Here is a 27,012-nt window from a genome sequence, read left to right on the forward strand (position 1 = left end):
GATGGCACTTTGACAGTGTTCCAGAATTTTACAATGCCCAGAATAGCATCCCAGGCCGTAGGAACGCGCAGCCGGACGCGTGTAGAGCCAGCGCAGCATACGGGATACATGCGTTCGATATAGCGGAGAGCATCGAACCTCGAATATTATGAATCGTCTGAAGAGGCTCGGATGTAGCGAGCAAATTGTACCGGATGTATTATAGTGAAGTGTCTGCAAATTCTTGCGTAGATTTCACGCAGTAAGAGACTAGATTCCAAGAACTACCGAAAACATTGAGGGCTCCTTTAAACCACCCCTCTGTCATTGATATACGAGTTTCTTGGATTTGCATACATCTGCCAAGGTTATTTCTTCCATCACTGTTTTTTTTTTTTGCTCTAATTTTACTATAGTGGCTAAATCTTTGCGGCTCACAAGTAAATCAGGCTGTCTGATGTACCCTGAAAGACATTTTATTTATTTTCACAAGAAAAGTTCACAGGTAGATGTACACAAAGAAATAACGACGTTCTGTACACAAGCGGGCCATGGACATTCGTACTACAAGAGAGTTCACATGTGTTCGGAGACAATTCTTTACTACAAAAAGGAACAACACTGGCGTGGTCGCACCCGAAAAATACAGGACAAATGTTCTATTGATCTTGCAGGCACTTAGGCGAGTAGAGCTCTATTCCGTTGCGCACAGCAGCCAATTAAGGTAGATAACACATTCACTGGCTGAGAAATTCGAGAATACATATTGCAACACCGCGTCACAAGCACGCAGTTTCCTTAACACAGGAGAAATGGCTAATAAAAGGGAGGCAGTGTCAGTTGTGTAGTCTGGCAGTGGTAGTCCCGTATGTCATGGACGAGCAGCCAAACAAACGCAGTAAAACAGAATGGCAGTATAACAACTCGAAAAGGCGTGACTGCAACACGGTTGACAAACGTGAGTGATAATGTTGCTTTCATAGGTTACAAAGAACATGTGTAAATGCAAAGCTCTCTTAGCGGACTTGTGAGCCTTGTGAAATGTCCTGTGCGCCTTCATAAATCTGTGAAAGACAGATTTTTTCTCTAATAAATTCTAGTTGCTTTTTTACAAGAAATAACTGCTATGATGACCTCGTATTCACGTCAAGGACTGCGACGGCGCCCTCAAATACAGGCGCGATTTTTCTGTTACGTCAAACGCTTACTTATATGAATTGAGAACTAAGTCTTTGCGCCCAGGCTTCTTCGGCGAGAAAACAGCACACTTCGAGCCTTCATCTTTTGTTCGGAAAAGCTATGATGGAGTGCTATGCGCAGAAGCTAGCAGAGCAGATCAACAAAGCCCGTCTGACACGACTTTGCTAGACGTAACTGTGTGTAACCCTGCATATACAGATGGTTTCTCGTAAGAGATTTATTGGCTAACAGTAAAGAAATTCGCCATGATTGACGTAGGAATGCGAATAAATTTGCACATTTGGCGGACGCGGCGCAGTAAATTTCTTTGAGCGCAGGTAGCAATCGGTTTCAACGGCACAGACCTCGGACAGTAAAGTTAAGTTAACAAGTATGTGCGGAATCTCTATTATGGCCGCTATATGGCAGAAGCACGAAGACGCGTAATCATTTACCATTCGCGTAGGAGACAGTTAACAAGGAAACACTATACTCTGCACTGACGATGCACACGGTCGATCGTCTCTGCAGCCATTCTCCAAGGGTTACGTGCATTCAACTGCACATCGTGAGGCGTGATAAAGGCCTGTGTTGCTTTCAGTGCGCGTACTGTTGCTTGCACTGCTGGTCCATCACACGCAGCCCTTAACGCATTCACCACGTGGCCCACGCAAGGACTTCAGCCCGCAGAAGTTCTTGCTTGAGAGTGCAATCGTAAATGGAGCCTTGCACCGTACAGGGTTGCTGAGACCTAGGCAGCGCGAGCTTAAACTCCAGACTGTGCACCCAGGGCGAGGATAACCCAATTTCTATCGCGATGCGGTAACATATGCGGATAAGTGCACATAGCCTGCGCGTCAGAACACTCCAAATTACGATTAGTGGGCAATTCGCCGCCATTCTTGTCAAGCTAGTGCAACGCTTTTTGTATTGTAATGAGACATAGGAACACTTTCGGTCAAATCAAGGCGACAATCAAGCAGGCGCGGGGTCGGTTGTTTCCAAGAGTTAAATAAAAGAGCACGCGGCAGAACTGCCGACGTGTGTTCGCGTCCGCATCGCTGTCATCGCGAACTGCTGTATGAGTGGCCACTGCCAGGTCTGCCCCACCCAAGGCACGTCTCGCGAGAGCAGTTGCGTGGCGCGTCGCACCCGCGCACCGTCGAAGAATGGCTGCCACGGTTCGTATTTTACGAGGTATCCACGACTCTTATTACACATAAGGAAAGCAATACGGTACAAATTGAGATACAAGAAATACTCTGTAAAAAGGAACGCTGACTACGTGCACGCACTACACGAGATACGAGGGCCCCGACACCGGCTACAAGCACACGGACAATGACGTGTGGTTACGGCTCAAAACAAAAAATAAGAGCGGAATACACCGCCCGTGTCATGCAGATGCAGACGTCAGCCGCCCGTGTGTATTGTACAAAAGGCCACATAAACCATGACTGACGTGCTAAGGATGCCGGTCGGTTTAAGTTAGTCCCTGGAACTTTCTCCTCAAGGGCCCGTTGCGTTGCCTCTGCGTTTGCATATCAGGCCGGGCAGACAATCCCTAGGGCCTACAGACTGATGCCCCGAGACACCAGCGCCGAGGCATAGCGCTAAGAAACCCACCGAGTGGGACAAACACGCGACGAATAACCAAAGAACGTGGGGCTTGGCTATGGGAGCTTGAAAGTTTGCAAGTGCATCAAGGTTCTTCGTATACTAACTGACCAAGAGCGTTGCACGTCTCCTAACGTGATGCCACTGTGCTGGAGACGGCAACTTTTTCTTGTTCTGTTTCTTATTTTTTTAACTGGGATTCGCATGCCTGTGTTTAGCATAACGGGTACACAAAAGAAAATTGCGCGTAGGCCTTGCCAACTCCGAATTATTCCTTATATATATATATATATATATATTGTAGTTCTACGTTAGCCATGACAAACACGCGTTCCGCTACTCTAGTGCGCGACAGCGAGAACGTTTTCCATGCTGTGGCAGTCGTGCGCATGAGTGGTGCACTCATGCATTTAGTGTGCCCATAGAGCAAGAGCTAAGTAAGAATAAGAAAAGGCTAAGCGCGAACGCATATCAGAGTCCTTTTGGCACGAACATGTACGACATCTGTATGCGTGCTCGTATGAACGGCTATAGCTGCCTGTCATGAGGGCTGGACGGCTCATCGTCATGCGGTTTACGCTTCTTGGCGTCCTCTGTCATTAATTTCTGCAACTCGAAGTAGTTACATGAGAATAAATTAAGACAGCATAAACGGAAAAGAAAAGAAAAATAACGTCGTAAATGAAACTTACCAAGCGTCCCCTAAGTCTTAAGTGTCTCTACTCTATTCTTACATGGCGTGCGTAGTCCTGAAAGCCTTTTCCAATACCGAACATATATGGTTGCAATGAGTCCCAAGCTTCCCAAGATTGGCTGCAAATTGCATTCTACCTGTGTTCCTACACCGCTTCTTATTCGCAGTCTTTTGCGATCCTAACCCAACAGGCATAAAAACGATCATTTCTGTGTACGGAACCGAAAATATTAAGCGTGCTGTACTCTCAGCACATCCTGGTACCTTAAAAGCTATTTCGTACGCACTGTTTTTGAGTAAGAAAAAGATATTCAAAGGTTCAAATATCTATAGGGACGGAAAGCTGCTGAACCGAAAAACTGGCTAAAATGGAAGAAACGGCTCCCACGCCGTATTCGCCCGAAACCACAGCGAAAGCATCGCAGCGAAAATTTTTCTTTTTGTTTTTGGACATCACCGGTCAGTATTCTGTGCTCAGTTCAAGCAAAAGGGAAGGTAGTCGCACGCAACGCATGACTTGGTCACGCCTTCAGCCTCTCATGCTTGCCAGTGCACGTACCTCGAGCAGGACATGAAGAGGCAGCGATGACGTGAACTAGGTTAAGTAATGGGAATTGTCACGTAGCGTATAAATAAGAAAAAGGAAAAGAGGTGCCCGCGAGGATTTTGCCCTTACAACTTGTCTTCTCAATACGCGCCCGATGTACCAGGCTCTGTAATGCAGGGCATGCACATCTGCTGGACAGTACCTGCTTTTGTCTAGCACATGAAAGCTCCGACAGTTTTTCTTTGTTTTCTTTTTTTATATATATATATTTGACACTTGGCACTGCGTGTAAGCTGGTAACATGTTGCGAGTGTTGTAAATAAAATCGTTTCGCTTTTCCTCTGACCACGGCCTGAGGGGACCATCGAATTAGAAAAGTCGCTGCATTTTTTCAGTGTAGTCAAGTTTACTGCTTATGGTGCGGTGTCTGAAAGGCTGACTCTTTCTATACAAGTAATATTAACAAAAAAAAAAGAAAGAAAGAGGTGATATACTCGAATCTCAATTTCATGTTCTTGCAAGAGACATTTATGCTTTGCCATTTCTACAAAACACCAATGCTGATTTGGCTTGGTAGAAAAAGTTGGCGTCGCAAACGGTAGTAGCGGTTCAAGATAATCGCCTGTCGATTTCGCTGTTAAACTTTTCAAAGAGCCTAAAGGAGTAAAACGTTAGCCGATGGATATTGTATTTGAAAGATGCTGCCGCCGACATTACACCAGCCTAAACAGCTGACCAACAGTCTTCGTTCAGCTCACTAGCAGTCCTCGCTCGCTCTTGGAACGCCATCCTCCAAAAAAGAAAAAAAAAGCACCGCTACAGCTTTGTCTATCTGTTAATGTGAAAATCTGACCTGTCATATCGGGGACCTTATCCGATAACATCCAAAAATTATCTGGCCCATTGCCGTGTAGTGACGGTTTTGCAAGGCCTGTGACGAACAACTTCTAATTAAGCATAGTAAAAAAGAAGAAAACATTTACGGTTGATTGTAGTTCTGAAATTATGATTTTAATATCGGCACCTTAACGACTGTTTAGAAAGGAATAGCAACACCATAAACAGGCGCAGTTTTGTAGTGTTGTAGCTAGAGCAGGGAAAGAACAAAGGCACGCCCTCACAATAGCCGTTACCTTTGTTCTTTCAGCCCTGAGCCGGGAGTCACTCATCAGGACGTGTGGTCGACTTCGTGTGACGGCTGAAACCTTGCTTTTCAGGAAGAACCTGGCACTACGGGTTCCACTTAAGCGACGCCCACCGTAACACAAGCCTGGAATGTTGGACTGTAAAAACGAAAAAACGAAAAAAAAAATATCCAATCTGTCGGTGGAAGCCGAAATGGTATAACACATTTGTCCCGATTCGGCGTTGGCACTATGTTACAGGAGAACACCATGCGGCCTGCCTGCAGTAGGTGACAGGCCGCGTCATGCAATCAACGGTCTGTTGTATTCAGGAATAGCGTCTTATACAGGCTGGGCGCTTCGTTGTTTGTTGCTGGTATTCGCTGTTCGTTTCAGTCGACAGACGAACAACACTTCTCGGTGACTTGCGCACCAATCTAGAAATCAGCAGCAAGACATGTGGCTATTTTGTTTTGCCGAGTACGTCCCTATAATACGGCAATCAGCTCGCGAAAGGAGGAAGACTAGCGCCCGTGGTGGAGGCGCGTCTGTCGGGCGCGTCAGAGCTGGTCGCGGTATTCTAGGGAGGAGTGACTCCCGGTGCCGCGCGGAGAGCGGGCGCGCCTATTCCCTCGAGTATCCGTGGTTGGAGTAGGGTCCGGAGTAGACGGAGCTTCCGGCGCTGCTGGAGCCCTTCCTGCGGCGGCGGCGGTGCAGGATGCAGGCCACCAGGAGCATCACTGCCAGCATGAGCAACACGCCCGCGATGGCGATGCCGATGGCGAACTTGCGCGAGGACACGCAGAAGTCGTGGTCCGAAGAGCTGGCGGACGACGTCGGCCGGGAGCTCACTGCAACACAGCCGGGACACAAAACATTTGTCGTCAATCGGCCAATTAGGTTAGCGCTGCTTGCACTATGATAGCGCGCGCTAGAGCGAGCCTTGCCGCGCGGGAGAGTTTTGTGCAATGTCGTGAGGCAAGTGTTGCGCACCTGACCCATTGTTTCTGGCATGAAATCTTTTTCAGTTCGGTCAGCATATGGGGTCGCTTGCCAAAACCATATGCAACGATGGCATGTGATACCATTGTCGCTTGCATGTTTGCAAGCATACGACCCACGCTCCTTACATTGACATCGCTGTGGAGAAAAAGGGGGTCGCGTGCACCGATGGCGAAGTTGTCGAGCCACGCATGACGCGTTTAGAGCTAAATTTATCCTCTCGCACGGCCGTCAGATAGATCATTGCTTGTCGCGTTCGAGAGAGGTCACTCTGCAATGAAACTGAAACCTGTGCTCATCGGGAGTTATCTAAGGCTTGGAAGTGTGCAATTTGAGGCAGAGATCTGACGGTTCATAAAAGGCATGAAAGGACTCGGGCAGCAAGAAAGATGGATGCCTGTTCGCGCCCACCATCTTTTACCACGGCGAGCCCAGTACGATTAGAGCGCGACTGCGCGATTAGACCATATCCCCCTCATTAGCTGTATCCTAAATGAAGTATGCCAATTCTGCTATTTACGCGATTCGAAAGCAGCACTACAAACTATGCTGTTCGTAGTGCTTCTAAAGTATGCTTCGACAGACAGCGTCTTGAAACACTGTCTGAGCGCAACAAGCTTGCCTAAGTTTATTTAACTTATTACATCACCACTATAAAATAAACATGTCAAAATATATATCACACTACGAATCTCGCACAATATTTAGTAAACATCAGTACACATTGGCAGAGTGTCCATTTCAATAACCAAACTTTTAAATATTTGTTCTTTTAGCTCACTATACGGGGGTAGCATCAAGTTCATCTGTTCATTATGAATATAGACTCATTTTCAGCCTGCGCAGTCATGGTGGAAGTCGCGACGGAAAACGAGCACCTCCGCTAGAACTGTTGTAAGCGCTTGCCATGACCGTACTGAATCATTAATTGTAGCGTTCTAGCGGTACAGCTAACATGCATTTATTCTTATTGAATAACGTTTTCTCTCAATATTTCTTATCACTTATAAGGCTTATGCTTTCTTATTTGTTCTTTAGTATATAATTTGTGCATTGTGAACCAATAGTGCTCAGTTTGCTGTCACTGAACTGTTCTTCATGCATTTATATATATATATATATATATATATATATATATATATATATATATATATATAGAACAGTTCAGGAAGAAGAAATGATAGAAGCATCAAGGAAACACTACGAACGCCACAAAGAAGTTCACTACGAAGGGTTGCACTGATCCAGTTCGGCAATGGCTGGAGATATATATATAGTTATACATATATATCGTTTCTCTCTCCTTTAAGAAAGTTTGTTACTGAGCTAGTTCTAGTTGGTTCATGACTTAGAAACAAAGGATGCGGCGCTAAGCAGACGAGGACGAAGTGAGACACAAACGACATATACGGGGCACGGACATTCATGGCAGCCGTATATGTCGTTTGTGTCTCACTTCGACGTCGTCTGCTTAGTGCCGTATCCTCTGTTTTTAAATCTTTCTATTCATTTTGCTGATTTGCCCAATGTGAACTTCCATTGTTCATTACCGCATGAAAACACTGCTTTCTGTGAGTACAAGTTTGTAGTGCCAAGGTGGATACACGTATACGAATACGCTGCCTTTAATTATGTAACCAATGTTTGCTAGTTGAGGCATTTGTTTGTTCATTAACAAACTTCTGGCGTGTTTTTCTTCTTTCTTGCGTTTTCGTTAACTGGACTTGATTTGATGTATATTTGCGCATTGAGATATTTCTTGCCTTTATCTTCAAAATCATTGTATGCCCACACGCTATGATCTCAACTGACAGCAGCAGTATTGAAAATCAATCAGTCAATCAATAAATAAGGAAGTCGCCGTTTCGACCGAAATGCGAAGCATCGATTGCAACAGGAAATTAATTAGATAGCTATACGAAGGAAGGATAGTAGATTTGTCAGCCGTATGAGCTTGTGAGCATTCGCTTACACACTAAATTAACAAGTATTGTGTCACGCACGCACAGGCAAACATAAAGACATCTCACTAGATGAGCGCGGGCACTCGCTTTCAAAACGCTGGCGTGAAGAAGAGCGCCAGCAGCAGCAAGCAAATGGGCCTTCGTGCTGCCTCTCGCTTCAACGCGAACTAAGCGGCGAGAGCACAGCGCACGCGAATATGTCGGCCCTCGGCCCACCTGAACTCATCGCAGAACGCTTTGAAGGTGGGGTGCGCGCGGCCGCGCTCAGCCGCTCCCGGAGTAGAACCTCGCGCCTGGGGTGTCCGTATATTTTCTATCGGAATCAAACGAAGCACGGGCGGCGACGCCACATTGAAGTTTGCACTCCCCGCGACGTCATGGATTTTGAAGGCATCCGCTCGAGCGTAGTTAACATTTTTATTGTTAAAGATGGGCTACATTCTATTATAAATGACCGAAAGACTGAACGTAGAAAGTTTCAATGACTTTTATTGAGCCACAAGGACCCAAGTATGAAATAACGCATTCTGAAATATGTGACGTCACAATGAGGTTTAGGCGCTAGGGTTTCGGCACGAAATTCCTGAAATGGAACTTTGACATTCATTTGCTCTGATGATTATGAACTTACTAGCGCGAAATTCGCAAAAATTGGGTTTTCAGTGAATAGTTGATCACTGCGAACAATAATTTAGTGTTTCTCTCTAGCATCTGCTCAAGCTTCCTGTATGGGGATTCCCTGCATGGTCTGAGCTGCTAAGCCGAATATGCAGGCACCCGACGCGGCACAAAGTGGTCGTCGTCACACCGACCGCACTCACCTTCCGGGTCCTCGGAGTCGGTGACTTCGTTGACGTACAGTCCCGAGAAGACCTCGATGCTGAGGTCGCGGACATCCTGCTCGGCCTTCTCCAGCGCGGTCAGGTCTCCCTTGGCCTCGACGTCACGGCGGCGACGAACGCTGTGGCGCACATCACTGCAGTCCGGAGGCTGCGCGAAAGGCTCGCATTGAGTGCGGGAAACGGCCGGACGCCGGCCGTTGCGCAGACGCAGTGCACTGCCACGGCGAATAGAACTCGCGGAAAAAGTTGTGCAGCACATAACTTGACATGATGCGCGGACATATTAAGCTGAGGGACACACGCTGTTACCTGGTTGTAACAGCTTGTCTCAACGCAAACAAAAAAAGTCGTCGTTACAGAAACGTATACATCTTTATTTTTTCGGACAATATCACAATATTTAGCACTGAAGTGGAAGAATTTTCCTAAATATGTGCGAGCATTTGGGAAACTGCGCATCTTGGGCAGCGGATAGTCTGTTGCAGCGCTACGGTTATGATAGAAGCTTTTTTTGTGCAATCTGACGGGTATTGATGCTGTAGTCAGTGGCGTAGCCAGATATTTCGATCGGGGGGGGGGGGGGGGGTGCTCACGTTGCAGCTTGACTTCCTCCTTAAGAGGAAGATTTATCTCGGATGCTCTTATCTAAATACATGTAGAAGGTGAATTAGTTTCTCTCGGCAACCACTGCACAAAATTTGATGAGGTTTGTCGCATTTCAAAGAAAAACTTAAATTCTACTGTCTTCTGGCTTCAAATTTTTAATTTAGGTTGTCAATTTTTTATTAAAAATTGGCACAAATCTCAAATTTTCACAAAACGAAACTATCACGTTTAAAACTCTGTAACTCAACAATGGAAGATAATATCACAATCCTGTGAATTGCATCTAACAGTACATCTACAGCGGACAAAATTGATACGTTACAAATGAATCTCAAACAATTTAGCATTATCGAAATATGACTTTTGCAGAACCCTTGCGCACCACGTAACTAATTCACGTAAGATACAAATTGACATGCCGAATTTGTCCGCTTTGACTCTTATAATAGATACCGTTTGAAGAACCGCGATATCTGTTTTTGATGAAGAGCTGTTAGTTTGCAAATGTTGTGCTTCTATTTCTTTTCGCACTTTCAAATTTTTCAAAATATTTTAAACGAAATTGAGGCCCTAAATCGAACTTCCGCTTCCAACAGATACTAGAAGTTAACTTTCTCAAATTCAACAAATTCCATTAAAAGTGATCCAGGAGTTATCTCAGAAAAGCGTTTTAGCGTTTTACATTTATTTGAATAGGCCGCGTCGGAGTTGGGCCCGAGCTAAAGCTTCCTCTTAAACAATTTGTTGAGAGATCAAATACATGAATAATAACTGCATTGCCATTTCCAAAGATGCTGCACACGAATTCTTCAACGCTACGCACTGTCAAAACAAACAATATATGTATTTTTTAATAAGAAGATATACTCGTATGTGCAGAAATTGCGCTCAAAATAACTGATATCAATGCTTCCATGTTTTTTGTCTATTTAATAAGTAAAGACATGATCTTTAGAACTGTATCAGTTCGAAACCAGCAAAGCAGTGCATGCCGCTGATATGAAAAATGTTAAGGCCATGAAATGAATAAGTTGAGGACAAATATGTTAATGAAACTTTGTCATTCAACAACCTTGTTTATATTTTTGTACATATGCAACGGCCAGTGAAAAATCTCAATGACGCTGCCATTTATTCCAATGTATTACGCAGGAGCAGCTGTCACCGGTCGTGATTCGTGAGTAATTAATTGCCCCGAAATTATTGTCCCAACAGATAGAAGGTATATAAAGCCGTTCTGCAAAGCATACGAGGGCGAGTCAAATGAAAGTGTGCCAATGCAAATATATGACAAACGGGGTACTTAATTTAAAGGTAGTTTCCATGAGCATTTAGACATTTATTCCATTGCCTAACCAGTCGGGTGATTCCCGTCTCATAAAACTCCTTAGGTTGCTGCTTCAACAAATCTGGAACTGACTCTTTCACATCATCGTCCGACACGAATCTGTCTCCCTTAAGCTGTTTTTTCATTTGCCCCAAAATTCGGAAGTCGCAAGGCGACAGGTCCGAGCTGCATGGCGGATGTTGCAGCGTTTCCCACTTGAACCGGGGTTTTACGTGTCAAAACCACTTTCTGATTATGAGGCACGCCGTAGTGGAGGACTCCTGAAATTTCGACCACCTTCAGCTGTCAAAACATTCACGGCACCCCGCTGCTCAACTTCTGAAGTGTCCATTACGTCACGCAACCATGTTCAATCCACTGTGTGAGAGCATTAAAGAACATATACCCTCACATCTGCGTGTCACTTTTTTAAATGAAAGATGCCTGTGAGCTACGCGCATGCCTCGCAGATAATGAACCGAACAATTATTGCGCGGGGTCGGTAAGCTCACTTTCATTTAACTCGTCCTCGTTCATTAGGAATGCGAAGATGCAATGGAATATACAAATGCTTGATAAAGGGCAAAAATTGTCACTGGAAGGAAAGTTCACTGCACGTATACACAAAACCTCGCAACAAGATATTTAAATATACGTATAAGTCTCCAATATCTCTACGTATCTAAGAAAAAGTCACTGGATATAATGCGTCAAACAAGGCAAATAAACATGTAGCGCAATCACAGATTCACAGAATTCTAGATCCCGCCCACATTCCATCCACTCCATCCGATGTATCGCGTGCGACGGAAGGCAGCGCGCTATCTCCCCGCTTTTCGCCTTTGCGCACGCAAGACTGAGCCACCATCGTCGGCTCACCCTTTCCACCCCCACCCCCCTATTCTTTCACTCGGACATACAGCATGCGGCGCGCGGTCACGATGTTATTGCCTTGAGACTTCATACGAAACATGAGGGCGACGGCGACAGCAGGAATGCGCCTGGAGTCTTCATATAATTGCTATCACAATAGTACAATAATAGTATCCAGCAACCGAAGCGTGCCGTGGCCGATTACTTTCCGCAAAAGAATTAAGTAACAAACTGTCACCATGCGACAATTCGCTGCGCCGCAACAATTCATCCAATGTTCTACTGAGTGCCATATTTTGTGTCGCTATTCTTCCTTTTTACGCAAATTTGTTTCCTTTGCCAAGTGACAAGGAGTAACCGGTGCCACTATAAAGGCGCCAACCTCTCCTAATATTCAGTTCAATAAAAAAAAAAAAATCTTTCTTTTTTCATATTGTGGGGCGGGGGCACCGAAATGAAAAAAGAAACGCAAAGGAAAGTATGTTGGCCACAATCCAATGCCTACTTTGGGCACCTAATGTGGTTAACGAATGAATATCGAAGAAAACGTGAGACGCTTGATCCACCGAGAACCATACGCATAGTGCTCGGTATTTTACACCGGCGAGACAAGACTTTCCGGAGAGGTTGCGCTCAAGCGAACACGGTGTAATCCGTCAAGTCTTCACAGTGATAGCGGTGAGCGACCATTGTTTCTTTTTCTCGTCTGCTAACAAAAAGGCGTCCAAAACTCTGCCAGGCGAAAATTCACTCGGCCAGAGAAAACCACACGCGCACCGAAGTACGCCGCGTGGTGGTTTCGGGGCAACACAAGAAAACCGCATGCGCTCTGGCTGGCTCTGGCAGCCCGCGGTAGGGTAGCGAGAATAAAAAAATTTAAGAGGCTCAATGTGTCCTCACGAATAAAAGTCTAAGTAGAAAAAATAAATAAAAACGTAGTTACCCTGGCTGGCTTTAGAGTCTTGACATTGATGCTTTGGCGCAGGTGAAAAAAAATGTTAATATTTCTTATGTGACATCACGGCGCAAATGAACCCCCACAACGCTTCGTCTCATCGTATCTCGCTGCGTGTTTTGTCAACTTGTCTGATCGTGTGTTAATTTGGCTTGTCTCGTTGTATGTTCCGATCTAAGACTTTAGAAAAGTCAATGCACCTTTGGCGTCAAATGTTTATAACAACATTAAGCCCACAAAGTTCCGGAATTGAAAATCTAAAGCACGACTTTGGTAATATCAATGCACCTTTCGCATCAAAAGTTTATTAGAACTTTACACTCATAAAGTGTCAGAATTGAAATCCAAGCGCTCCCTGGATTCCGCGGCCTCAGCGAGATGCCGCGACGAGCCCGCCCACCAGGCCTTTGGAACTTTGTTCTCGGATGGAGCTCCTTGCGTTACGGTATGTGGCTCCCGGTGCATGGGTGTTGCCGCAAAATCCAGCCCGATTTCGCAATGTTCGCGCTAAAATGTTGTTTTCGATCGTAAAAATGACATTCTAGACAAAATCGAGCATGATTTCCGGCGCCGGGGGTTGTTTTGGCCGGCGGCGCATGGACAGCACGAAAAAATTTCGGGGAGGGGGGGGGGGCTGAAGCCTCAAAAGCCCCCCCCCCCCCCCTCTGGCTACGCCCCTGGCTGTAGTCATTGGTTGGAATGTGCCGCGCTCCCTCGATTCTAACTCGTATTGCCGCTTGTCCATTACAGCGAAGCGTGCTGGAGTCGGGCAGAGTTTCATGCTGTGGTCGGTGGTTGTACTATGGCGAGGAGTAATGTGGAGAGGGTAATGTAGAGAGAGGGGGCGGGTGAGAAGGGGGTGTTGAGAAAATAAGGGTGCATGGTTTTTAACACAGCTCTGCATGATGTCGTCACCATCTATGCTGTTTCCATCAATGTTGCGATTCTACTGCTATGTTCCTCCTCCGGTTCTTATTTCGGTATTATTGTTAGCTGATAAAGAAACTGGAAAAGCAATACGACCATTGGACAAATAAAGTTTATTCCTATCCTATCCAAAAGCAATACGAGCAAGGTTCTCTTTGCCAAGACGAGTTCAACTTAATACTTCTTCTGCTGCCGTGTTGACACCTTTGCTCACGATAGTACTTTACGAATACAATGGCCGCTATTGCGGATTATTAACTAGGCGTATGACCCGCCGTGGTTGCTTAGTGACTATGGTGTCGGGCTGCTAAGCACGAGGTCGCGGGATCGAATCCCGGCCACGGCGGCCGCATTTCGATGGGGACGAAATGCGAAAACATCCGTGTCTTAGATTTAGGTGCATGTTAAAGAACCCCAGGTGGCCCACATTTCCGGAGTTCCCCACTATACGGCGTGCCTCATAATCAGAAAGTGGTTTTGGCACGTAAGACCCTAAAAAATCTAATTTTTAACTAGGCGTATGCTAGGTACACTCTGTTCTTGCAGAGTCAGATCATAAATTATTAGTCGCTAGTGCATTCAGCAAGAACGCACAATATTGTAGTCTTTGAAAGCAGTCGAGCGCGGCCGCCGCGGGTGCGATCGTTCTTTGGTGCGGACATTTAGATACACACGCACTTTCGCTAGATTATGCCCCTAAGATTTCAGAACTGAGACCATCGAAGAATATCTACGTACAGCTTGCAGATGAACTAACTGGTCGAAATAAAATCACTTAATAAGCTATGTGATTATACATTGAAACATATTAATATATGCACAAGTTTTTAGCAAACGTGTTTCTTTTCTGCGCAAGTTCTGATTATTGCCACGTTTCCGTAGTTAAAACTTGGCGCGAGTTTGGAAGAGACCGTCGGCAGCATTAAAGATGTATGCGTGATGTGCGGCCGTTTGTGTAGGATTCATTTTGTAAGTTACCCTCCACTTCAGTTCGTGGCTGTTATGAGTAGCTAACCGATATACTCGGCCTTTCAGCGCATTTTTGCCAGCACGCAACTCATAATTCGCAGTCGTTGTTCGGGTCCAAAATTTCCGCCCGCCTCGGGTGAATTAAAGTCAAACATTTAGTTTCGCTCTTCGCACTGTTGCTTTACTTGTGTAAAACTGCAGTGTTACGTTACACTTGCGCAATACTGGTTCTACGGCGCAGAAATGCTTTCGCAGTGACGTTATCTCAGAAGAATGAGTAACGCCTAAGCTTCCGGCTATACATGCAGAGCAGGAGAAACTGCAGTGCGCTTGCACTCTCCGTGAAGCGATAAGACGGCAGACAGGGGTTTCCCCTTCACCGCTGACCTCAATACGCGGTCTGTTACGCGGTTTCCGAGAACCACGCTCAAGTTCACTTTCCTTGGAAGGGCCTTTGGCAAGCTGAAAATGCTTGGACAGCGGGAAAGGCGAACACTCTAAAATGAAAGGAACTTTGGTAGCTTACACACAAAACAATCGACAGAGCGTCTGTCCGGAGACCGACATACGTATGGTTTGTCCTGCGGTTTCCTTTTCTTCTTTGTTTTGCATGCCACTGCGCAAGGCGAGCAGCAGTACGACGGCTGTCGTCAGTTTCGCCCTTTCTCGGCGCTACCTGCCATACGAGTGCATAATCACAGGGCGTGCTCTTCCGAAACAGACGCTGCTGCACGAGACTTTCCCTCGCATCTTACTGTTGTCGTCGGTGGCAGTTGTCGTCGGTGGACCCGAACGACCTTGAATGTAAAGCTGTAGCAACTCTCCAGACGACCTCATGCAGGCAGTGTGAGGCTTGGAACTTTAACGGGATGCAGTCTAGCACTCAGAAGTGATTTCTCAGCGACCACATTCGTGGCAAGAAAAGCAAACAGACAAGAAAATAATACAGTGAATGCCGGTATACAACATACCGTCTGTGCGCAGTAGACGCAAGCAATACAAGCCACCTGTGAGAGCTATGCCAGTTCCTTGAGTTTACGCGCATTTTCACAACCGTGAAGCTTATACGTATACGCCATCTTACAACATAGCACGTAAAAAATGATTAGCTGAACTGAAAGGTTGCGCGTGTACGCGCGTGCGTGCGTGCGTGTGTGTGTGGGGGGGGGGGGGAGATTCGTGCCATTAGCCTGGAAGGCAACGAGAAGGGTAGATAAGGAAGCGATTCACCTTTAGGCACGACGTTTGGATTAGCATCTTGCCTGACCTTTATATGACACGCAGTTTAACAACGTGGTGACAGGTTGGCGGAGCGAAGAGAAGGTTATAGCCAGCCTAGGGGCCACCGGTTCAGCACGCACACACGCACGCTCGCGCACAAACATGCAATCGCACGCACTCTCTTTATCTCTAAAATTACAAATACCCACGACATGTCTTTGTGTCCTCGCTCTATAAAAATCGGAAACATGTCATATCTCAGCTGCTTCACCGCTATGCCACCTATGGTCAACATTTTATCATATTTTGGTATAGCTGTACCTCACACGCTTGTGATATTGTTAACGGCCTTTGAATGCAACGCCCTCATTTGCGAATGATGCTACAGCAATACTTTCGCTATACTGTTTTTATTTTTAAACACTTTACTTATTAGAACATAAGAAATGCCTTTCCGCTTTAATTTCATGCCAAAGATGGCAGAGTGTGCTCAGGTTTGATGAGGAAACAAAATATTTTCATTAGCTTTAAGCAAAACCTATGCATTTTCTACCCCCACGCCCCCCACCCCACACGATAATCTTCCTTTGTCAATATCCCAAACATTCTTCGCCAAAACTACCATGCCCGTATTTGCTTCAGTATTCAATCTTTATTTCCTTGAAGAACGAAGTAATTCTCTAAGCAGCTGGGGCGCTATAACGTAAAACTATTCCAAACTTTTCTATTCCAATTCTGCTATCAGCCCTCCACGATTGGTCAAAAACTTTTTCGACCCCCCCCCCCCCCCCACTTCACCTGTCTGTCACGCAACGTCACGAAAACCGCGATACCTCCCCATCTGATATGATGTGTACACACTGATTATGCATGATTTGACAGAAAAAAGAAAAACGGTTATTTCTTATTTGCCCCCTTTTCGCCATTAGCCCTCGGCTATTGGTAAAAAGTTTTCGGGCTGCACCCACTTCACCTGCCTGTCACGCGACGTCACAAAACCGCACAAACTCACCGCGTCAAATTGACGTGTACGCGATAAAGATGCATTATTATGCCGAACAAAACTGATTTTTTTTTCGGAATAGCCCCCGGCTGCCCCGTTCCGAAAGTAATAAAAGATGGCTGCCGCCGATCGCCGAGACGCTGGCTACTCGCACCTGCTAGAGAGCATGGGTGTATTTGCGTGTAATAAAACTTCTTGCATGGCCGTGTGACGTTTTCAAACACTTTCGGCACGTTTACTACCTCATTCTGCCCACTCTTCTTTGCTGAGGGTCAGTTTTAGCGTCATTCTTAAGCTTCCGTGGCATGCCGCCGCGATTTTCGACCAAGCACCACAAGCCAAGTAAGGGAAAGCCGACCAATCGCAGACGCCGGCACCACCCTCTTCATCCGGTTATCGATTTTCAGTGCACTGGCTCTGCCTCAGTGAATCCCTCTCCACTTGAGCGTTCTCCTCGCCTCTTGTCAGCCAATTAGATACGACAAGCCGTTAAGTGTAGGCAATGTTATTCGTTTTTCGAGCAAACAAAAGTGACCTCCTATGAACGAGGAGAGCGTTTGATTGGTCTGTTCAGACAACCTTGCGCGTGACCGCCCTGTGCTTGCGTCGGTGGTTACGCAATTTTGACGTCAGGAAATTGGAATAGAAGCATATTGGAATATTTTTACGTTATAGGGCCCCTGTTTTCTATCTGAATCTACTAATGTGTTCGTTCTTTCTTTCTTTCTTTGGCGAATACTTTCTGCTTGGCCCGGTGGGCATGCCTCTTCAGAGAGCCAATTTGTGATACTGGAAGCCAGGAAAAGAGACACATCGAGGCCAAGGCAGTTCGCCCTCCGGACCTCGCGCCTCTCGTGGAATGGTCTGGCAGCGTGCGATTCTCGTGGCGCGCCACTCACCACGTCGTCGCAGCCGCCGCTAGACTTGAGGCACAGCCGCACGTTGCACTGGTAGTAGACGGACGAGGTGTAGGGGAACTTGTGCGCCTGGAAGGTGACCGAAGCACGCGTCTTGTTCATCGTGTACTCGAACGGGCCCAGGATCTCGTTGTCCACGGGACACCTGCAGAAGGCGTGACGGCGCAAGGATGTGACACATGTAACAGAATCTTCCGAGTTGTCAGTTTCACGGCGTTTAAGGCATTCTGATTAATTAAGGAGCAAGGCATTCTGAATGTTTTTACCTGTAGTTTTCAAGTAGCCAAAGAAATGGGAGATGGCCACAACCCGTCAGTTTCTATATGGACTCGTGACGAATTCGTTTAAACTCGTTTCATGCCACATACGTAGACGTATTACAATGAAGTCGCAGTGAGGATAAAAAAATCCTACGGCAATCATTTCGCGCCATACGTTAAGCACATGTTTGTGATGAGGTCATGTTGAAAGGCAAAAGCAAGTAAGGAAAAAGCTGACTCACCCTTCGTTGTTGATCAGTGGCTGCTCGCCCCAGTTGAGACCGTCGCGCACGAGGCAGTTCGTGACACGCATGCCGTAGGTTTCTGCAAAAAGCAATGAAATGGTTCACGCCTTGTCGCCCTGTGTCGGCATTGAGCGCGTTCCGTAGGGCCGCTATTAACATGCGCTCATTGTAAAGCGTCGCACTGCCGCTGCGAACCACTTTCGCTTAGGCCTGACCACCTCCCACTCTGCATTCGGGTGCGCCTCCTTCTGGGCTTCATTGCTTCCTCGCATTTCTATATACGCAGGCACGCTTCGCGGCACATCTGAAATTTCAGCTGCTTTTCGTGACGTGGCTTTTTAACAAGCACCGAGCAAAGGCATTGAATCCTCATGGAACACGAAAAGAAAACTCATTGAGCAATTGATCTACTGGCTGATTGATTCATTTGTTTTAACATCACAAAGCAAAACAGAGGCTACAAAGGAGGCCGTAGTGCAGGACTCCACGCTACTTTTGGCCACCCGGGCTTCTTTAACGGGCACACAAAGCACAGTACAAGTTACTTGTCTAATTTCGCCTCCATAGAAGGCGGCCGCCGCGTCCGGGAATCGAACTGTCAACCTAGTGCTCAACATGAGTACGCCCTAGTAACTGAGCGTGCTGTGGATTTTTGGCCCTATGACGTTGTTTCTTTGACTTTTCTTGCTCATATATTTTTTATATTGTTGTTTGTGCTATGCGAAAAGGAGTAGCCGTCACCATTATAGGCGGACTACATCTTTTTCTTTTATGTTCCTTTCAATATTGATAACAGAAAAACCGAGCTAACACTACAAGAGGGCAAAACATAGAAGAGAAATATAAACAAACACTTTCGGAATTGCGAATATGTAAGTCGATTACATTACGGATCTGCAGAATATTTTTTTTTTCGTTTGTGCCCATCTCTCTTTTTCTGTTCTGTTATCCTTTCTCCCCGTGCAGGGTAGCCAACCGCAATTACCTCTAGTTAACGGGATTGCCTTTTCATGCATCTTCTTTTGTCTATCTTGGTTGCGGCGTCATTTCTGCACTAGATCATTGCACGCCTATGAAAAAAAAAGAAAAGAATAGATCGCATTTCAAGGTAAGCGCGGGCTCAGCCTTACAAAATTACGGAGACTTATCGCTAGACAAAGTCCATTAACGGGAAGTTGCAATAAAATCCGTAACATCGCAGCAACTTTATGGATGCCATCGCTCGGACGAGAAATACAGATACGGTGGCTTGAGCTCCATTTTCACCGCCAAAACTCGCCGCAGTGTCTTGGCGGTTATGGCGTTGCGCCGCTAAGCATGAGGCCGCGGGTTCAATGTATACCGGCTGCAGCGGCCGCATTTCGGAGCAGCGCGAAATGCACGAACGATCGTGCACTTACATTCAGGGGGCACGTTAAAGTCAATTCGAATTAATTCAGGTGACCAAAATTAATTCCTACTACGGCGTGCCTCATAATCGTCTCCTTAGCGCCCCTTTCCGAGCAGCACAATTACCGCGCCAGGGCACAGCTTGGCTCCGTCGCCACGCAGTCGGCCGATCATCCGCGAAGTCTCCTTGGGCCGAAGCCCCGCGAAGGCGCAGCCGCCACCACCGGAATTGGGTTCCTCGATATTCGTGACTAATACGTGCATACGGGGCAAAGTGGCTTATTCGGGCCTTGGCCAGTGACTTGAGAGCCTTACAAAGGAGTGGCTGTGTTAAAGGGACCCTGAAACGATGTTGACCATTTTGTACAAACGTGCTGAGTCGTTAGAGCAGGTCCTTCTGATCGTTAGTTGACGCGTGTAAGTGCTCCGCGTAAAGCGTGCAATTTATTATAAGGTTTTAAAAAACGTACATTGCTGCCGATCGCAGCACACTGCTCGGCTGAATTTTCAGCCGCCCCTACCCAATGGACGTAAATTGCCCTAATGACGTCAGTAAGGCGAGCTATCCGATTGGCTGCCCAGGGAGCGTCATCGATAATTTTTCCAACTTAATGGTGAACAAATGTTGTTCGTAATAGTTGGAATGTTAGTTAATTTGTTTCTATAAAAAAGAAAGTAACAGAAAGAGAATGCAGAAGAACAATTTCTCAGTGTACTTAAGCACTTCCGGCACACAGCAAGTGTCTTCTTGTGTTAGAACGTGCTCCGTCTTGACGAGAGCTCCGCGTTCAGTGTTGGTCTGTATTTTCGTGAGCATGAATCGCTTTTGTTGCGTTGTGGGCTGCAAACGTAGCGACGGGCAATATGTCAAGCTGCGACAACGTGTCCCTCTGCAAGGTAGCAGACGAGCGGAATGGCTGCAGCGCATCGGACTATCGGTATCTCATCGGTAATAGGGATTGCGCGTTTTCGGCCGCCACTTTACACTGGAGGATTACTACCAGCGTTTCGCGAGTCCGGTATTCGGGTAAACGCAAGCGCCTGGCCGCTTGACCGTGCTGTTTCACGGGATGAGCCGAAGCGCAAACGTGAATGATCGGCACGGTGCAGCCACCTCGTGGCACAGAGTTCAACCAAACACAGCAGCTGTAACAAAGTGTATTCTTCTTTGCTGCTGGTGTACATTTTTCGCAGGAACGTAATCGTTAACATGCTGCTTTAGTAAATATTTAAAATGTCTTACACTTGGTTAGAGCAATATCGGCTCTTTGGCTGGTTAAGCTCTTCGCCAACAGGTGGCTGGACCGTGCAGACTGATCAGGCCGCTAACGTATGTCTAAGCTAAAGTTGCTTTATCAGCTTGAGTTTATGCCTCCACGCATCCACCGAAACGCCCAGCTCGCCTGTGGTTACCGGAATACCAGACACATTCGGCGCTGCGATAGAATGCTCGCAACGCACGCTGCTTCGATAGCTCTCGCTTGGGGTCGATTGCCAAGCAGCTGGCGGAGAGGTTGGAGAGGCTTCGCGCGCTTGCTCCTAGAGAACCGGAAGTAGATGACACGACGTGACATCATGACGCAGAGCCAGTGAAGGCAGAGCTTAGCGCTGATCACTCGGCGAACAAGTTGAGGAGAAAACGCATGGCTATGGAGGAAATCGTCCGTAGCTGTGTTAATATGAGACGCTTCACACAAATTGTTGCGTGAATGATTAACTTTAGCTGTACTCTATGTGTCGACAAAATGTGTCCGAACCGTTTCAGGGGGTCTTTAAGGGCTATGATGCTTTCCTTTGGTTTCCTTTAGTTTTTCCATTTTCAGTTGACTCTATGTAATTGTGCGCCTGTCCTACTTTGAAGTCTTGCTCTATCGGTCGACAGAAGGCACTTTCAAGCCGACATGAACATGAGAGACAGTATATGCTTTTGGTAGTATGTACAGTAACTCTGGGTATAAACGGGAGATGAATGGGTACAGCGGTCAAGAACCGGATTGTTGCAATGAAAAAAAAAAAAACTTTCAATTGTCTGCCAGTGTGCAGATCACAGGTTTGTGTCGAATCAGCACCAGACACCTAGCTAGTGGACTAAGTGTATCGCTTACTTAAAGTAAGAAAGAGATCCGCGATGAAATGCTGCACTTGCCTTGGTAGTCGATGCTGATGACCAAAGTGAGTGGGTCTCCGATCTTGACGTTCTCCGCGATCACTTCTTCCTCGGAGTCGCCGACGAAGATCTTCATGCTGCAGCCGGGCATGGGAGCCGTGGCCACCAGCGGTGTCGTTCCCAGCATACTGCCGTAGGCAAAGAACGAGCTTTAGTCAGGGCTAGGCAGGTCTGCCCTGCCACAAAAGCCTGTTTCAACGCACTTAGGCCGAATGAGGGAGGGAGGGAAACAAGATCTCTAGCGTTACAGATTTTGTTTCGGACAGCAGGAAATACAAGTATCTTTCTTTATTATTATTACGTCTCTTTCGTGCACTGAGCCTCGTAGAAGTCACAAAGACGTTCGAAGAGAGAGGAACGACGTTGAGAGACATCAAAATATCGCTCGTCACGTCATCTTGGGTGCTTACGCTCCAGAAAAGAGGATTATCGTCGCCTCAATGCGGCACACTCAGACACCGGCATGGCGTTTGCCTCTAGCAACAGCTGTGGAAAATTATTATGCATCAGCGTAAAATCCTTGCACGTATGTGAAATCTGCAGCTGGGCTTACGATGGGCAGCGGTGGAACTGGCAGCAAATTTCAACTCTTCGTGGCAGAGGAGAGAGGAAAACTAAGATAAATGAAAGGCCGGGAGGTTAAGTAGAACCGAGCCCGGTTAGCTACCCTGCACTGAGGGAAGCGGAAATGGAAGGACAAGAGAAGGAGAGAAAGCCAGACGTCGATGTGCACTGGAGTCGCAATCTCTCCCGCTGTACCCCCTCGACCACTGCGGCTCGCTTAGATGCGAACACGCCTTTACAGAAGCTGTCCACCCAAGATTAATTGTTCGACGTGTACCATGTGTCGCGTCATTCACCTGATTCCGGAGTGTGATAGCAGCTGCCTCATTCAGTGGAAGGAAACGTTCTGCCTCTTTTTTGGCTCGAAACGAAAAAATGCATCACGTCTATAGCAACGCGCCCAAGCACAGATGTGATTCAAAACTACAGCCCGTCTCTCGACCCCGTTTCCTGCGTACGCGAATGGCGTGTATACAAAATAAATGTTCTCGTAGGACCATTGTTTCACGAAGGCAGGATGTAGGTTTCTGCTTTGGGAGAGATGAGTACTGTGTCTATGGAGGCCTTGAACGCTCTGAGAAAATTGCTCCAAGTAAAAAAAAAAGAAAAAGAAAGCTCGACAGCGTAAGGCGCTGTAACCAAAGCCATGTATGTTTATTGAAAGCGAACGAAATACACGGCAGAATTTCGCCCAAGTGACAAGAAACAAAACGCTTGAAAGCTCTGACATGTGTGGCTGATGCATGTCAGGGCATGGCACAACTCACTGTCGCCTGCTATATCTCCTGTCCTGTATTACGAAGCTCGCTGAGACGCTCGTCTACTTGTCAGACAACATGGTGTCATGCAAGGTCGTCACGGTGCATTGAAATCTTGAGTACAGTAACGCGCTCCGTTGTCAGCTGTATACAGTAGTAAATTTCCCTCATTTCGGTGCGTGTGGTGCAGAGTGTTGTTTTCTTACGATAAAATGACAGCTTCAGGGGTAGGTACGGCTCCGAAGAGGGCGCGAAGGAAAGGCGAAGCCGGAACGAGTTGTATGCACAGGCCACTTGCATGCAAACACGGAGGCAGTCCGCTTGAGCCGATACGAAGGCGGGCACCCGACGGGCATCCCGGATAGATGAACCGATCGTTGGTGTTGCGGCGGCGCGACCTTTCCCCTCTAAGCAGAGCGGCATCGACGTGCAAGCGGGCTTCGCGCGGCGGGCGACGTGGCCGCGACTATCAGCAACGGGATGGTGGGCGTTCTAGCCGAGCTCGCTACGAAACCTCTGTCGTAGTGTTTCATTGCGACATCGTGGAAGGCACGAGCGTGCATTAAAGCGCGGCAGTGCCGCACGTGGCCGACAGAAAGCGATGCAACAGTTCGGCGGAGAACGCAGATCTTTTGCCGCCGACGTTCGAGAGGTTGGACGCTGCCAGGGAACTTCGCCTACTTACACGCAATAAGTCACAAGATCTCCGGAGTTGGAGTGCCTTCAGTTGCCGATTACATAAACTGGACCCCACGCACCGGCTACAACTGAAATCTAGCCTTTCCCGCGGCGAAACAACCTTGTTGTGCCGCTTTTGGCTGGGAATGGCGTTCAAGAACGCCTACTCCTATCGTTTCGGAATGGCCGAGAGCCCGGTGTACCGACGTTCGAGAAGACATAGAAATGCTAGGCTGCTGGAGTGAAGCGATGAGCGAGTACTTTCACGCGTACGTTGTGATGCGCTAGGCAGATGGTGTGGGCTGGATACCGTAAATAAAACTGCTGTTGTATGTTATTGTCACCTGTGTTTGCACTCTGCTCTTGTGCGTGCGTCTCGCGATGCGGTACGCTATAGTATTTAGAGGCGCTAGAATAGCCATACAGTGTACGCTCGGCATATGCTAGCTAGTTGACAGAATTAATGGTTCGGCAAGGAGACGTCGGTTGCCTAATAAGAGTAGCGAAATTGCGTGAGGCTGTGGAACAGAAAGGCGTACCTAACGTTGAAAAAATTGGTGATGGTCTTCTCTTTAGTCTGGTACCGACATCGGATGTGGAATCCACGGCCTTGGTTTGTCACCAGCTTTCGGTGAGGTTGCACTACTACGGTGTTGAAGTACTCCACTCCTTCGTCCTGCAGGCAATAAAAGGACAAGCGCGTGTAAGCACAGGCAACCTGTCTGGTATATTACAGTCCTAAAACGTCGAATGTGAGGGCCGTGTTTAGGGTGAGGAGGCCGACTGGCTGCTGCCATCAAGTGCAGTCCTGTCCTAACATATTCAAGCCTGTTGTCGCGGTTTCTCGATGCACCAAATCTGGGCTCATAAATCCATACGGGATGCTTAAGCGAAAGAAATCCTCAGTTTGACACGATGTATGGGCATCCAACAAAAAACAAAAAAACCCGTCAACGTGCCGCCCTGTCTGATGCAGAAAGCAACCCTTTGCGCATGAGGTCTCCAACGAGGTTGGACACTCCAAGAAACTCGTGCGGCTGCATCCATTCAGGCGCATAAGTTGAAAGTCACCATCTCTGCGATACCGGCTGTTTTACAGACTAGCATTAGACATGAGACGCTTCACCTGTCAAGTCTAAGTTTGTTGAGTGCGAAAACATGCTAATATAAATGCATTGCTTTGTGCTAGATGTGCTGCATTGAGCTTTCTTTAGACGAGCCTACAGATCTCGCCCGGGGTAGCAAATGGTGTGAGAGTAGTTTTCAAGGTTCTTCCCTTCCATGCAAGTATTTCTAAATAGAATATGAATGCTCTTCTTCAGGAGAATATTTTCACGCTATAAGAGGTTAATTAGAGACCACTTAGTTACATTTCTTGCTTAAATCGTGTTTGTGTTCGAGCGGGCCAAGATGCAAGCCGTTTTCGACGTGAAATGTTTTAAAAGTACAAAGACAGTACCAAAAGAGCCAGTAGGCAACATTTACCCAAGTATATTTGTTTTAGTCACGAATTCTGATGGACTGCGAATAATATGTGTCAAATTTAAATGACATTTTCGGAAGTCACTGCGCACTTGGCTGCAAAAAAAGTGAAAGTTATAGGGCGACACCTTGTGCATTTTCTAGTCAGTCCTCGTGATTATACAGAGTAAGTAAATGTCCATTTAATTGACAGTCAGTCATGTCGTGGTTTTTATAAAAACAATTTAATCGCCAGTCGGAAGCACATGTATAAGTACACGCTGCAGGCATTACGAGGAAGAAAAAAAACCATTCCTTTATAATTGCTCCCGTAACGCAGCAAGTCGAACTTCCCCTGAAACATGGTAGTGTATTTCAGGAAAATGGTCGAGTGTAGCAATACTCTCCAAAGCGCGCAAGGCGATTCTTTTTTTCGTTGCCTGGTTTACTGCAATCAACGTGCGTGTAACTAACACTCAGGGTATTTCTCAGTGGATACTTTCCTGAGAAATATCTATACGTTGCTTGTCTGCAGGGACGCGCACATGTCGAACGCACATGCTTCAGCACATGACTGTTTACACGGATCTAAAATTGGACGCTTGTGTTGCGCATGCAGAAAGAGGCGGTTGCCTGAAGCCACGTACCACTTCGGTGCTCATGGTGTTGCAGGAGCGGAGGGGGAGTGTGTAGACGATCTTGTCGCGCACGTTGCTGTACTCTGCCATGCAGGTGGAGTTCTTGGACAGGCCCTTGGGGTAGATCATGCCATTGAAGTCGTGCGTCGCCTCCAGTGTCACCTGGATGTTGTTGCTGTTGCATTCGATGTTCACGTCCGACGCCTCACCGCCATCTGCGAGTGAGCAAAGAGAGAAGCGAAAGGTAAGCGCTCACCGCGTTGGTTCGTGCGTGGCCGAATCCGTGGAGAACACATCCTATCCCACCGCAGAGGCCACTACTAACTAAATGGCACATTGTTGTGACTACTTTCGGAACTAAATAGGGCTGTGGTCAAGCGCAGTAAAACCACCAAATAATCTTTGAAGAGAGGGGGTTAACCGAGGGGCCCGATTTTTATTAGTCATATCATGAGAAGCCAACAAACACTGACACCAAGGACAACATAGGGGAAATTACTTGTGCTTAAAAATGGAATGAAGAAACGATAAATTAATGGAAATTAAAGTGGATGAAAAAACAACTTGCCGCAGGTGGGAACCCAACCCACAACCTTCGATTTCGCGAAGGTTGTGGGTTCGGTTCCCACCTGCGGCAAGTTGTTTTTTCATCCACTTTAATTTCCATTAATTTATCGTTTCTTCATTCCATTTTTAAGCACAAGTAATTTCCCCTATGTTGTCCTTGGTGTCAGTGTTTGTTGGCTTCTCATGATATGACTAATAAAAATCGGGCCCCTCGGTTAACCCCCTCTCTTCTCGTTTATTACATACGAGGGTCTCGAATCCGGCAACATTGATGCCTTCAGGTAGCATATGTGGGTTTATTGACCGGTTGCCTTCACCCAAAAAGATCACGTTCTCGTGACGCCTGCGGCAACAAGGACGTTCCACGTCCGCCGCCAAGGTCTGTGAGTGGTGGCGCTGGCTAACACTCCCAGGGTTCTACCAGTACACATAAATACTCAAGAAAGTGGATGGGGAAACAGCGCCGCGGTAGCTCAATTGGTAGAGCATCGCACGCGAAATGCGAAGGTTGTGGGTTCGGTTCCCACCTGCGGCAAGTT

General features: G+C 46.9%; 1 protein-coding gene across 2 annotated transcripts in view; it reads right to left on the reverse strand.

The window, feature by feature from the left end:
• Positions 1-439: 439 nt before the first annotated feature.
• The window catches only part of pio (zona pellucida domain-containing protein piopio), a 148,719-nt gene continuing 122,146 nt past the window's right edge, over positions 440-27,012 (reverse strand). For both annotated transcript variants that reach the window (XM_050177384.2, XM_072288152.1), the window contains 7 exons: positions 25,916-26,121; positions 24,347-24,483; positions 21,787-21,935; positions 18,249-18,330; positions 17,729-17,891; positions 8,928-9,096; positions 440-5,991 (listed from right to left, as the gene is read on the reverse strand). In XM_050177384.2, the coding sequence (XP_050033341.1) occupies positions 5,765-5,991; positions 8,928-9,096; positions 17,729-17,891; positions 18,249-18,330; positions 21,787-21,935; positions 24,347-24,483; positions 25,916-26,121 (1,133 nt within the window). In that variant the 3' untranslated portion in view covers positions 440-5,764. The remainder of the gene's footprint in view (positions 5,992-8,927; positions 9,097-17,728; positions 17,892-18,248; positions 18,331-21,786; positions 21,936-24,346; positions 24,484-25,915; positions 26,122-27,012) is intronic.

The sequence above is a fragment of the Dermacentor andersoni genome, chromosome 5 (genome assembly GCF_023375885.2).
Source record: "Dermacentor andersoni chromosome 5, qqDerAnde1_hic_scaffold, whole genome shotgun sequence".
NCBI lineage: Eukaryota > Metazoa > Arthropoda > Arachnida > Ixodida > Ixodidae > Dermacentor > Dermacentor andersoni.